This window comes from Pygocentrus nattereri, chromosome 27 (assembly GCF_015220715.1).
Source record: "Pygocentrus nattereri isolate fPygNat1 chromosome 27, fPygNat1.pri, whole genome shotgun sequence".
In the NCBI taxonomy this organism is placed as follows: Eukaryota; Metazoa; Chordata; class Actinopteri; order Characiformes; family Serrasalmidae; genus Pygocentrus; species Pygocentrus nattereri.
Window position 1 is genome coordinate 21,089,600 of NC_051237.1, and position 14,450 is coordinate 21,104,049.

General features: G+C 37.7%; 1 protein-coding gene across 1 annotated transcript; it reads right to left on the reverse strand.

Annotated features, from left to right (window-relative positions):
- Positions 1-11,475: 11,475 nt before the first annotated feature.
- Positions 11,476-13,643, reverse strand: tnfa (tumor necrosis factor a (TNF superfamily, member 2)). The gene is made up of 4 exons (XM_017711392.2): positions 13,320-13,643; positions 12,962-12,989; positions 12,809-12,868; positions 11,476-12,233 (listed from the first exon to the last, which is right to left on the reverse strand). Exons 1-4 carry the CDS (start codon positions 13,479-13,481, stop codon positions 11,776-11,778), a joined length of 708 nt encoding a protein of 235 aa, XP_017566881.1. The 5' UTR covers positions 13,482-13,643; the 3' UTR covers positions 11,476-11,775.
- Between the last annotated feature and the right edge of the window lie 807 nt (positions 13,644-14,450).

A 14,450-nucleotide genomic window follows, 5' to 3' on the forward strand; every position in this document is an offset into this window, starting at 1 on the left:
CGTTCAGCTTCTTGGTTTGATGTGTCCGTCTCCTTTTCTCAGCGAGGTTCTTCTTGAACAGCTACACATCCTTTCAGACCCACAGCGCTGAGTGGTCTTCTCACAGTGGAAGGATGGACAGAAACACCCGTGGATGTTTTCAGCTTTAAGTGTTGTTCATTTGATGGGGACTGTTTTGGTGTTTACCAGGTCTTCCAGGTGGTTGCTAGGAGTCTCATTTTATCTATATCTGTTTATGTTGTTTGTTTTGAGCTCCACTTTCAAAAACTCCTGCGTTTTCACTTATTTTCCTTAGTCTTTCTCCTTGCTTATGCATGTGGATTGTTTTGTGTCTAATTTCATCAGAAACAGTTCCTTAAAAAATTAACAACTTAATTCAATACTTAATGACTGTTTTGACTGGAAATTAAATGAGCCCAAATAACCCTCGGACCCCCCAGATTATTGTCCTGCATACAAGGTCAAATCATTTTTTAATCTCCAGCTTTTAAATACACAGAGACTTTACTTTGGAAAATAAAGACAAGTATTACAAAACAAATTAGGACATGACAAACAAATTATGATATGAAATGATTTTATAGAAAATGTTGTTGCTGACGCTGAGCTTAAAATGATTTACTCAACTAATTTACAAAGTGTAAGTAAAGAAAGGAAAGACAGACAAATAAGTAAATTGGAGTTGAAATGACCGATGACAAGTGAAATTTTATCTAATACTCTGCTTAACCACCGGAGGGCTGCTGAGCAAAATGCCAGGAGTCTGCCAGCTTTGCCATTAGCGGGCCAGCAGAGGCCCACTACCCACTTGCCATCAGAGAATAAATGCTGGTCTCACAGCATTTCACACGGAGGGTTATTGTAGTTACCCAATGAGGTGTAAAAATACATAAGAAGTGGTATAAATTGCTGTGGTCAGAAGAAAAACCTTGTATCTCCAAAATGACAACTTTACAGGAGAAGGAAAAAACATACTCTACTTTCAATGTAAGTCAATGGAGCCAGACTTTTTCCCATGTAATTTTGGGTCATTTCTTTTGATCCATTCATCATGCAATTTACAAACAATGTAAAGGGCAACAGGCTTTGTCAAATTAGGTCAACAACTGAAAATCGATAAAAATGGAGATTTTTGCAGGTTTTGTTCTGACAGCAGTGAAATGGTCTAATAAGGACATCAGAAGGCCGTTTTGCAACTTCAGCAGTTACATTTCATTCCTTTCTGCTGTTTCATTTCTTTTACGTATGAAAACATCTGCTGCTCTTTACATTGCGTGAATGTTCCATGACGAACGGCCCAACAGGAATCGTCCAAAGTGGCTTGGAATAAAATCTTCTTGTGTTAATTCGCGTTAAAGTACAGCGTCTGAGATGTGAGAGGCGATATTTTTGATTGTCAGCACTATTACTTCTCCGTCAGTATGTTCATCTTTCCTGTACGCCATCTCTGCCCCTGTTTACTCTAACTCTAGTGTTTTCAGGACATCCCCCTCTTCACCTTTCCAATTTCTTCTACTTTCCACCCCCCTCAGTGACCCTAGGTTGTGGTGACTTTGGCTGTGGGCTGTGGAGGAGTTAGCTCAGGGTGTGTGAGGTTGTGACTCCACTAAAAGAGCCACTGATCTTGATGCATAAAAGAGGATGGATTTCCCCCTGCACAGAAATCACACTCCCCCTGACGTGAGGAAACACTGTGCAAATGGAAACGTGTGAGCAAACTTCTTGCAGATTTATGCAAAGTTAGTGCCACATTTAGCAAGACCCCAGCTTTAACAATCCTTTGAAGTCCCACGTTCCCACACGCCAGCGCTGGCCAGTCAATTACAGCTTAACAAATGTAACCGTCTGATTACGTTAACAAGCTTCACGTAAAAGTAATTGACCTTTAGTTTTGCTGAGCCATCATTGCATTCGTTATCCAAGATAACATAAAGAAAGACGTCAACACTGGGAAAAAAAGTGCTGCGTTGAATTGATACAGATGCGTACATTACTTGAACATAAATGAAATATATACATCAACACAGTTACTGCCAAAGAGAAGTGAAGCAGAAAACAAAATCATCACAAATGTGTTTTGCCAGTAAAGTTATGAGCATGTTACAAGAGCACAGGTTTGCTTCCGACTTTCTTGCTGTGTTCCAGTCATCACATGGATTTCCATAGCAGGACCTGGCTGGTTGGAAACTGCAGTAACTGTAATAACCTACATATGTACTGACAAGGATTATAATGTTCATGTATTAGGGAAAATATGTGTGCTTTTTCTTATAAAGGTCAATTTTGTAAAGACGTAATGCTATTTTTTGCACACATAAAACATAGGTGCCTCAAGATCCTTCAGATCCATGCAATATATATATATATATATATATATATATATATATATACACAGTGTAATATAATGTAATGTAATATAATGTATAATGTACAATTGTATTAGCAATATATTGGCTAATTCTGATGATTTGTTGATTAAGCATGTATTTTTATTTTGGAATTTATCAATATATGTAGGTGTTTAATTATATATAGTCAATTTAAACAATATATTGCTATATATATTTTTTTTGTTTTTTCTTTTTTTAATCTACAGAACTTTACTTGGTGTATTCTTTTGTTTTTACAATTAATAAAAGAAAACAAATATTAGAAACGGCACTTTAACAATAGCAATATCTACTGTCAAACCTACTACTGTCAATATCTATCTGAGTCATAACGAGAAGCGAGTGGAAAATAGTTACATTTACTCAGGTTACATGTATTCATGAAACATTTTGATGGATTTTTACTTTCCTGACTGGTTTCAAATGATTACTCTTTTACATTCTAGATTTGCAAGGAAAGTGATCAACTTTTTATTCAGTTACATTTCAGTCCATAGGCTTTCTTCTCTGATTTCTTTTTCCTGTTGGATTTCATTCTGTTGTGTTGATTCAGCTGCTGCACAGCTTTGCAGTCGCTCACATTTCTCACTTTTGAGTTTCACTTTATTTTTTCAGATCAAAAGGATTTAAAGAAGGCGAGTGAATTCTAAACTTCAGTTTTCATGCTGACAGACGCTGGATGTCCCACTGCAGTTCGGAAGGTTACTCCGCACTTAACTTAAGGAGGTGGACGAAGTACACAAATCATGTACTTGAGTTAAAGTAGAGCTTACTCTAGACCTCAACTTGAGTAAAAGTACTAAAGTATTTGCTTCAAATGTACTTAAGTATTAAAAGTAAAAGTACTAAAAGAGTAATTCTGTCTCTGATGTCCTGTTATCATTTTTATAACCAGACTGGCTTCATGAACTCATTTCAGGTGAAAGTCCTCCAGCGTCTCTCTTGGTAAACCAGCCTTTTAATAGAACATCATTAATTAGTGACGCTGACGTCTATTAAAATGATCAGAAGCACAAAACACTGAAGGTAAACAGTTTCCATCAGGGAGAACCGAGTGGCTCTGAAATCACTTTTACACACAAGCAAAGTTTCAGTTTAAGATTACTTTGTAAATTAGTTACAAGTTGAATAAAAACTGGCTTTAAACTCAGGATCAATAAGTTTTCCTTTACTATGTTGATCTGTAGGCCTCTGTTCATAAACATAAACCAGCCCAAACTAATTTACTATAAAATGAAAGTGTTTGTATGAATTCAGACAAAAGAAACACACCAGTCACGACTGCATATGTGGACATATTTCTGTATTGTGGTCTATTTACACAAAGTCAGGTTAGTTCCATCATTTAGGTGACGTCTGTGCTCCCAAATGTTTATGCTGCTGCACTGACGTTGAACCGTGTGCTGCACTGGGTCGGTATGACCAACAGGTCATCTAAACAAACCAGCTCAGAACAAAGTGACCGCTGGGCCCTGATTGGTGCTCTGGCTTTGCGCTTCTTTTGTTTTGACATGTTACATTTTTATACACACAGAAACCAAAAGGAACGACAGATTTCTCAAAATGTAACAGAGGAAAAAGTCGGATATTAGACTCTGAAAGGGGCAGTCGTGGGCTGGAGGTTAGGGATCTGGCCCTGTGACCGGAAGGTTGCCGGTTCAATCCCCAGCGCCGACAGTCCATGACTGAGGTGTTCTTGAGCAAGACACCTAACCCCCAATTGCTCCCCGGGCGCTGTGGATAGGGCTGCCCACCGCTCCGGGCAAGTGTGCTCAGTGCCCCCTAGTGTGTGTGTGGTGTTTCACTTGCATGGATGGGTTAAATGCGGAGATGGAATTTCCCCGGTTGTGGGATCAAAACAGTATCACAAATAAACAAATGTAGTGGAGTGAAAGGAAAAAGTCGCCCAAAATGGAAATACTTGAGTAAAGTACAGATACAGAAAAAAACTACTTAAGTACAGTAACTAATTACATTTACTTAGTTACTGTCCACCACTGCTTTTGGAGCTGATACTTTTGTACTTCTATGCCAGTTGTTTTTTTGGGAGGTTACTGTTATGTTTACTGTATTCATTACGTCTCTTCAGTTTAGATTATTCCGCACACTGTGGCCAAATACTCATTAAAATATTATAATAATATATTCAATAAACATTAAAAAAAAGCTTAATATTAGCTTGATTTCATCATTACCATTATGTATTTGATCAGTGGGTGTGGCTGTGATGTGTGGTATTGATTTAATACACAATTATATTGATAAGATCAAGCAACTAATTTTAGTATGATGAGGAAAAATGGCACAGAGTTGATCTAAAGTGATGAAATGTGACCGTTTTCTTCCTGTAATTCCTCTGATGATATGTTTCATGAAAAATTATCTTGGGTTCATTGCTGCTCCCATAATTCCCCTGCAGTCCTATGAACTAAGCAAACAATTTGCCATACATAATAACAAAATCTTGCAAAGAAATTTGACTTTATTGTGGGTGTGCGATTTCAGTGTATGGCAAATATGTAACACTGAGATTAATAACTGATCACCACATTGATTTATGAGTTTACTCAGGCTTTAGCAGAGCTCAGTACCACTGAGATTAATAACTGATCACATTGATTTATCAGTCTACTCAGGCTTTAGCAGAGCTCAGTAACACTGAGATTAATAACTGATCACCACATTGATTTATCAGTCTACTCAGGCTTTAGCAGAGCTCAGTAACGCTGAGATTAATAACTGATCATCACATTGATTTATCAGTCTACTCAGGCTTTAGCAGAGCTCAGTAACACTGAGATTAATAACTGATCACCACATTGATTTATCAGTCTACTCAGGCTTTAGCAGAGCTCAGTAACACAGATTAATAACTGATCACATTGATTTATCAGTCTACTCAGGCTTTAGCAGAGCTCAGTACCACTGAGATTAATAACTGATCACATTGATTTATCAGTCTACTCAGACTTTAGCAGAGCTCAGTAACACTGAGATTAATAACTGATCACATTGATTTATCAGTCTACTCAGGCTTTAGCAGAGCTCAGTACCACTGAGATTAATAGCTGATCACATTGATTTATCAGTCTACTCAGGCTTTAGCAGAGCTCAGTAACACTGAGATTAATACCTGATCATCACATTGATTTATCAGTCTACTCAGGCTTTAGCAGAGCTCAGCAACATTGAGATTAATAACTGATCATCACATTGATTTATCAGTCTACTCAGGCTTTAGCAGAGCTCAGTAACACTGAGATTAATAACTGATCATCACATTGATTTATCAGTCTACTCAGGCTTTAGCAGAGCTCAGTAACACTGAGATTAATAACTGACCATCACATTGATTTATCAGTCTACTCAGGCTTTAACAGAGCTAAGTAACACTGAGATTAATAACTGATCACATTGATTTATCAGTCTACTCAAGCTTTAGCAGAGCTTTGTATTGTTTTGTTGAATATGACCAAATCTTGAACTGAGGTCAAAAACCTAAGGTCCAGAAGGAGAAATTAAATATGGGCTTTAATAGGTTAAGCGTCTTACAGTGGTGTTTGGTGGTGTTTGACTCATCCTGTAGTGTGAAATGCACTGGAACAGTTGTTAACATGAAAGGAGGAAGACGCAAATGGAGAGTTGTTTGACGTTAGAAGAGAGATGAATAGCATCGAAGCTACTGTGAAATGCTGCTTTGGTACTTTGATGCTAAACCAACAGTCATGGGACCCTTAATGATCGTTAGTGTGATCAATTCTCTCAAAAGTACCAGGACATTATGTGCAAAAGCTTGGCAGCCTCTGTGAGATGGATCGCTCAGTATAACCCAAACCGAGTTCAAAATCCACACAGCAATGAACAATTTAAAAAAAAAATCTCTTTTTGAGTCCATTACATTAATATAGTATAGTGTTAAAATTGGCTAATTCCACTGATTCACTGAGTCCTTATGCTGGAATAATCTTTAGGTGTTTAGCCCCTTAGGTTCACAAACTCTTTATGCCCTAAGATTCATTATTCCTTAACTGTGTTTAAAAACCTGCAAACCGGCTGCGTAATTCAGTGCAGTTCCACCAATTTTTTTTCTGCATAATTCAGTGGTTGAGATGTAAACAGTGGTTGATACTCTTTACAGTGGTGGTGATAGGAACCAGGGGTCATGATATCTACAAGACAAATATAGCCATTATATTTACTACTCAAAACCTCCAGTGAACCTGCACATGTCTTCTGAGTTTATATATGTAATATTGATGATGCTAAAATAGTGGTAATCTGAAATAATCCCTCATGCTTATCTTTCTTTGGGGACTATTTTTCCACACAAAACCCTGCATGTACCTCCCCACCTTAAATATAAATGCTTTAAAAATATATTTTTAAGCCAAAAGTTTCTCAAAACTATCAGAAAAGTCTGGCTGAGTATTCATAACCATTTCATGTAATAACTTTCTGTCAGGAGCTTTTAGGGGCATTAAACTCTTCAGACGTCTGGTTCCTATCACCACCATGGTGAACGATTCTGACTCATTAAGGTTTCACATCAAAGCCCTCTGAACGGCTTTGTTTGCATCATAACCTATGAATTATGCTGAAATTTTGCAAAATCAGTGGAATTCTCCATAGGAGTGAGAAATGGAGGTCTGGCTCTGTCTGAAGCTCCATTTAATGGGTTAATGATGTAAAGCATTAGTGCTTAATGACTTTAAGATTTCTGAACTTTTTACAAGTACTTCTTTTTCACACACGGTCACTTCTAACTTGTCTTGCTTGGACCTAGTTAACTTCAGCTGAACGTCAAAAATGTAGCTGCATGCAAAAGTTTTGGCACCCCTTACATGATTTTGTTGATTTTCTAAGTGAAAGTGAGTTACACATACTTTACAGCCACACACTACAGCATGGTTTAATGCACAGTTTAATTCCTCTCTTAAGCTTCAAGGTCTGTGTCTTGGCTGAATATGGAATATAGTATGTAATATTAAAAACAATTAAATGCGTAATGGCTTAAGCAACATCTTGGCTAATTGTGATGATTCATTAATTGAGGATAAGTATTTTATTTTTCACGCAGATGTGTATATATACTATGTGTATATATATATATATATATATATATATATATATATATATATATATAGCTATATATATAGAACAGTAAAATGTATATGTATATATATACATATATACATATATATATATATATATATATACATTTTACTGTTCTACATCATTTGATCCTAACAGCTGAACCTTATACTGTGTAGAACTGTCGTGTGGAATAGACCAGTAGAAATGCTCCCAAACTGCTTGGAATAATATTTCATTAAAAAATTTTATTAAATTGTATTAAAAGGTCATTTTTTCTTCATCTTCTCCTGCAAAATTGCTACCCTAGAGAAACTTGGTGGGGCGGGGGGGGGGGGGGGGGGGGGGTTAGGTGAAGACACATCCTGTGCTGTATATTTAATCACTGTCAAACTGAAAGATTCATCTTCAGCGAAGACGCAGGCTCCAGGTAGAGGTAGCCAGGATTTTGCATAAACTATCTTGAGAATTTATGATGCTATTGATCTCAGTAAGGGTCCCAGGACCACCAGCAGAGCCTCAAATATTGCTCACCATGTTTTACAATTACCTCCATCCCTGACTTCAATGACTTAACAGTAACTCAGTCATGTACTGAATAATGAGCCTCTGGATGTGGGCAAAGATGTTAATAAAGGACTAAGAGCATTATGTAATGTGTGCAGTACATTTATGTAAATACATTTATTTATTTATTTATTTGCAGTTTTATTTCTTGTAATGGAAACATATTTGCCAGCCCAAGTAACTATCATGTGATTATGTGCATATAAAAAACACATACATTGTGACGGGGAGCGAGGAGGTGGACGCACATGCTGAGATAAGCGAGATTTATTAAGGGCAAATCCAAAATCAGTCCACAAGTCAATGAGCCAACATGGATAGATCGGGGACCAGACATGACATAAACCAGAATCAAACAAACAACACCAGTGCAACCAACACAGCATATAACACCAACATCACAGACAGATTCAAACAAAGACAAGTAACCAGACCAGGGAAAACACAGGGCTTAAATACATAAGGGTAACAAGGGACAGGTGCAAACACAGGTGGAGACAATCCAGGGTGGAGTCATGAAACGAGGGGGCAGGACTACAAAACCAAAACAAACGCACATGGACAGGACTGGGAGGGGCCAATCGTGACATACATCAAATATATATATTTATATATATATTTATATACATATATTTGATGTATGTCACGATTGGCCCCTCCCAGTCCTGTCCATGTGCGTTTGCAATGGAAGCAATGGAAATTTTTTCCAAGTAGTTTTGGGCTGCTTCTTTTGGTTCATTCTTCAAGAAATTTACACACAATGTAAAGGGAAACAGGTATTTTCAAATTGTGTCAAAACCTCAAAAACAACAAAAATGGAAATACAAGGCGGCTTTTTTCCGACAGCAGCAATGTGTATATATATATATATATATATATATATACATATATGTATCTATATATTGCTGCTGTCAGAAGAAAACCTTGTATCTCCATATATTCACAATGTCAACAGTCCTTTTAGCCACACTTTCTGAAGTGTTTAACAGTCCCCCACACTTGTGGACTGTGGACCATTGCAGTCGAAAATTCCATATTCACAGTATTCACAAAGATGACTGCTGATTATTCTAAAAGATGCTTTTTTTTCATGCGCATGGTCATGAGTCTGGTCTAGTTTTCAAATTTTAGCTGAACGTCACGTGTGTGTGTATGTGAGCAATACAAGTAAATAAATAAAGATAAAAAAGTAGTAGTATTAAGAGTAGTCCTTTATTAACATCTTGAAGTCCCAGGTTCATCCTAAGGCTTATTATATTATTCAGTAATGACATGGACCACAGTGCAGACTGCCCGAGTTATGGTTACATTAATTGAAGTGAGGGATGATTGTTTGGACCCCAACCCCTGTAGCTCCTGGTCATATCCAAGCATATTTGTAAGCATATTTGTCCACATCCTGAGGCTTATTATTCAGTCCATGACTGAGTTCTTGTTGAGTTATAGGAGTGAGAAACAGACGCTGCTGTGAAACATGGTGAGCAATATTTGAAGCTCTGCTGGTGGTCCTGGGACCCTTACTGAGATTAATAGCATGATTAATTCTCAATATGTTTGGTAAAAATCCTGGATCCTGGACCTTCGGTCTGGAGCCTGAAGATAAATCTTTGAGCATTGCAGGCATTAAACATGCAGTTCAAGATCAACAAAGAGTTACTGTCAATATATTGCGACGTGGCTGTTTTAGTACAAAAGAATATATTATATTAATATTAAACCATGATGTAAAGTCGTCTTTGTTGTCTTAGTAATGCATCAATTCCGTTTATTCAATCATTTCCATTCATTAGCCATAACATGTTGCTCGTGTTATGCTCGTCTCCAGGTATTTAATCATGTAAAGCGATAGTACTGAAAGACTTTTAGACTAATAATGCTTTTAACTGCACTCACAGGGTCTTTGAATTGTTGTGGAATATTTACATCCGACATGTTTCCAGGAAAATTTGTATGGAAGTCAAAAAAGGAAATACATAAACAATAGTGGTCAGAGTAATACCTTGTTCACTTTATTAACTCCTTAATCCTAATTATGCAGTAACTACATTACTGGATCACTATTAACTGTTGGGGGTTAGAAATAGAGGACGGTATTGTCCAATATGAGATTGATTGAACATACAGTTCAATATCAAGGAAAAAGTGATGGACTATAAGTTTTGTCATGACATCTGATTTATGCTCTATAAAATATACAATAAATAAAACTGAAATAATTGGGTAAAAAATGCAGACAAATTGTCATTCATGTTTTTGTGGTTGGGGTAGAAAATATTATGCAACAGTTTTGGCCCCGCTGGTCAGATAAGATACATTTTAATGCACAATTACTGCTAAATTGCTGAATTTAACATACTGTAAAAATTAAATAATAATAAATTGTGGCCTGTGTGGAAGTTGCAGCACATTTCTATGCCATAACCTGTTAAACTCAACAAATAAACTGTTAACTGTTCTTAAGTGTGAACTCATTTTTTAATCAACACAAAGTGCCAATCGAGCAGGGGTGTCCCTTACGTTTGCATACGACTGTACACTGTAGATGTTATTTGCTAAATTGTGTAAACAAATACTCAGTAAATTTCCGTTTTCAGGGTCAATTCTACACATCGATGGTTTCCAATCAAAAGTAAAACAAATTATATGTTGTATATCGCTGCTGTTAGAAGGAAACCTCATGTCTCCATTTTTGTCCTTTGGTTTTTGATATGATTTGAAAATGCCTGTTGTCTTTTATATCATGTGCAAATTTCATAATCGATGGACCAAAAGAAACGGCCCAAAGTTACTTCAAAAAAATTCTGGTTCCATTGATTTACATTAAAAGTGATGTAGGTTTTTTCCTTCTCCTGTAAAATTACCATTTTGGAGATACGAGGAGATATTCTTTTCCGATAGCAGCGATTTATATGGTCCTAATAATGTATTAACTGATTCCACTGATTCCTTAAATGTGGATACTTCATTCCAGAGTCCTGAATAATAGTAATAACTACAAGAAATAGAGCTTAATGACTTTAGATGACTAATGCTTATAATGCTGCTTTTTACTCTTATGGTCATTTGTCACTGTCTTGCTAGGGTCATGTGAAACTGTAGCTGGCCATAAAATGTATTTCTAAGAAAATCTAAAAGAAAGATTAAGTAGTTTCAGCAGTGAGAGAGAATGTGCTTCAATTGGAACTTAATTGTCTTTGCTTGTGTCTTAAACTGTTTTATTCAGTAAGCACACAGAAAACAAGGCAAAGGGATTGAGTTATTATTGTGTTATGGGCGGGAGTGATGGAAGAGATTACTTTGCAATTATTCAAGCACTAAGAATGACGGTGAGGCAGTTTATACATTGGATTATTATTTTATTAACATTTTCTCAAAAAACACAGGACCATGACACAATTAAATAAATAATAGTAATAAGTTACTGGTTAATAAATATGCAATAAATATCACAAATAAATACATAAGAAAAAAACTTCAAAATCAACAGCTGTAGTTTGATGTAGTTTTGCTGTCAGTTACAGGCTGTTCAGCAGCTCGTCCTTGAGCTTACATGGTGTTTACCTGTTTTAACATAAAACAATTGTATCTGTTCCCAAATAGTACAGTAATTAAAGGAGATGGGAAACACTGTGACAGATCATGAGTGGAAAGTTCAGTCCACTAGACAGCAATCGCTGACTGGCACTTCATCTTTTCACGCCCTTCTTCAGCCCAAACCGGTTCGATCTCACAAGGCAAACACACCGAAAAACGTCGTCCCTTGTTCGGTCTCCACCTGCGGCAGCATCTTATCCATCATCGTGGTGTAGAGACGGTCTCCGGCCTGCAGCTTGAAGACGGCCCCCAGGTAAATGGCACTGAACCACGTCTCCCCGTCGTCCTCTTCAGACTGCATGGGGGCTTTCTTGCAGGCCGTCCGCACGGCGCTCAGCAGAGGCTTGCTGCCGTCGTATGAGTCGGACCATCGCTGGACCATGTGGCTGAGCTGGACCATGGCCCCCTCGTCACTTCCATCGGCGTCCGAGCTGCAGCTGACCCTGTAGGACGCCTGGCTGTAGACGAAGTAGAGGCCATCATGTGGGATGTGGATATTGTTGTTCTGCAGCTTCAGGCCTCCTGTTTTGAACGACTGGCCATCTTTGTCCTGCCATTCCACAGAGTGCATGTAGTTCTTGTTGTATCTGCCTGTGAGGAGTTAGAGTTTGATCAGTATCAGAAGAAAGGATAGGAGTTTTCTTATTTGCAGTTTTTCCTGGCCCTCTTAAATAGCGCTTGAATACATTGATTCTTAAAAGTAGAGTCTGATTCTCTGAATCCAATCTGCATATCGCAATACATGTCATCTAACTAAGTTTCGTTGCTTTTGTTGTTCATAAAGAGTTTTCTTTTTTGTTTGTTTTTGTTTATTGTGATATTTGGTAGTGATCGTCTTTATTTTAACTTAAGCCCATCAACTTAAATTTGGTAGCAGGGTTGTTAGTCGAAACGGAAAAAGTGCTTCTCACTTCTGACAGCAAAAGTCTGTAAAATTACAGTCATTTAATTTCTTATTATACTGTAGAGACGTTTGAATTATCTGGAAATATTAATGTAATTGCAGTCTAAATAGTCTAAATAACATTGTATCATAGTGAAGCCACATGCTTACTCCTTAAATTTTTGCTCTTTTTGTCCGTGTTTCCTGCTTTTGAAGATTTGTTTCCATTCATACAGTGTGGACCACAGTGAACATAGCGTTTAGATGCCGGATGCAGTCTTACCTAATAAATGAATGGCAGCTTTTGCACTGGTGGACACTTGCCTTAGAGTGAGTCCGATATCTGAAGGGAGAAAAGGAAGAGTGCTATTAGATCCCTGAAGTGGGAAGAGTGAATATAAACGATGAACTGAAACAAGCATGGAGCCGAACTCACCGTCAGTTTCGTCTGGTTTGTTTTGCGTCTGTTGGAGAACCAAAAGAAGGAACAAGAGAAAAGAACCAGGTTATTGTTCATTGTTAAGCTAATCATTAAGACAATAAATATAAACACATATTGCTCATTTGAACCTATTTCATATTGTGGTAATGGAGCCACATCGCTTAGAGCCTTCATCAGTCTAATGTGTGTTAATATAACAAGAGTTTATTCCATTTTCCAATTTTGGACCATTTCTATTGGCTCATACATCATGAAGAATTCACAGAAGTTAAAACTGGGCAAAAACATAAGGACCAACACAAATGTACTGGGGTTTTGTTATGGCAGCAGTGATAGGGCTCAGTAGTCTCACCTTGTCAAATGTAAAGAAGACAGCAGCAGCAGTGCATAGACCCACAGCCAGAAGAGCCATGACCAGCCTCCACCTGCCTGACCACGCTGAAGGAGCCTTCTCCCTGCTGACCGTCACCTGGGCCAGGTCCACGTCCAAAACGACCTGCTTGTCACTGCTCATTGTCAAGTGTTTGGTAGATAGTCCTTGCTAGGAAAGTAGTCCAAGACTGAGTCTTCTTTGGCACTTGGAGATCTCTGTAAAAGTTGCTGAAGTTCTTGCTCTGTAAACCGTTCTGAGCTCCTCTCAGCACCGTAGCCTAGCTTACAGAGGTGTGGTTGTGTGAGCTGGTGGTGGATTCTGCCTCTGTAGCCGCAGGCGAGCTCTTTTAAGCTCAGCCCTGCCGGCAGTGCAGGGGAAACTCCGCTGATGTCATAACAGAAAGTCTAAAGAACCATAGGAAGAAACCATGAAGTTTTTTCTTTGCGAAAGCCCATGGTCAGGGACGAACACCCACGCACACACCTACGCTAAACACGGCACACTGGATGCACACGGTTGGGATAATGATTTGGACACTTAATTGGGCTTCGCTAGAACACAGAGAAAGAGGGAAAAACTCATGTGAACTGTGCTTTTTAAAGTGCACAGGATGCAAATACAATCATACAAAGTGCACAGTTTTGAAATCTGAAATTTGGGAAAATATAATACATCTACAACACATCTGACAAGTTGCAGTATGATAACAGTAAACTTCACTACCACAATAAGAAATTGGACTTTTTTTTCTGGCAAATATTTCAAATTTGAAATAAGTTCAAATTCAAGTCATAAAATTAATTTGTTAATTTACTTCGAAAAACTGACTTAACTCTTAACCTTCCGTGTTACAGGTTATAGTGAATCTTAAAAATGAATGGTTCTAGGCTTGGATGTACCATTCCACACCCTTTACAAGTGGTTCTGAAAGGGTTCTATAGTAAAAGCAATGGTTAGATGTAGAACCCTGACACCTCAAAGAACCATCTGCAATGATTATATGCACAGTCAAATGGTTCTCCTCCATGATGGAAAAGAGTATGTAAAGAATTCTTAATGTTCTCTAAAAAAATTTACATAATGTATATATATATATGTGTGTGTGTGTGT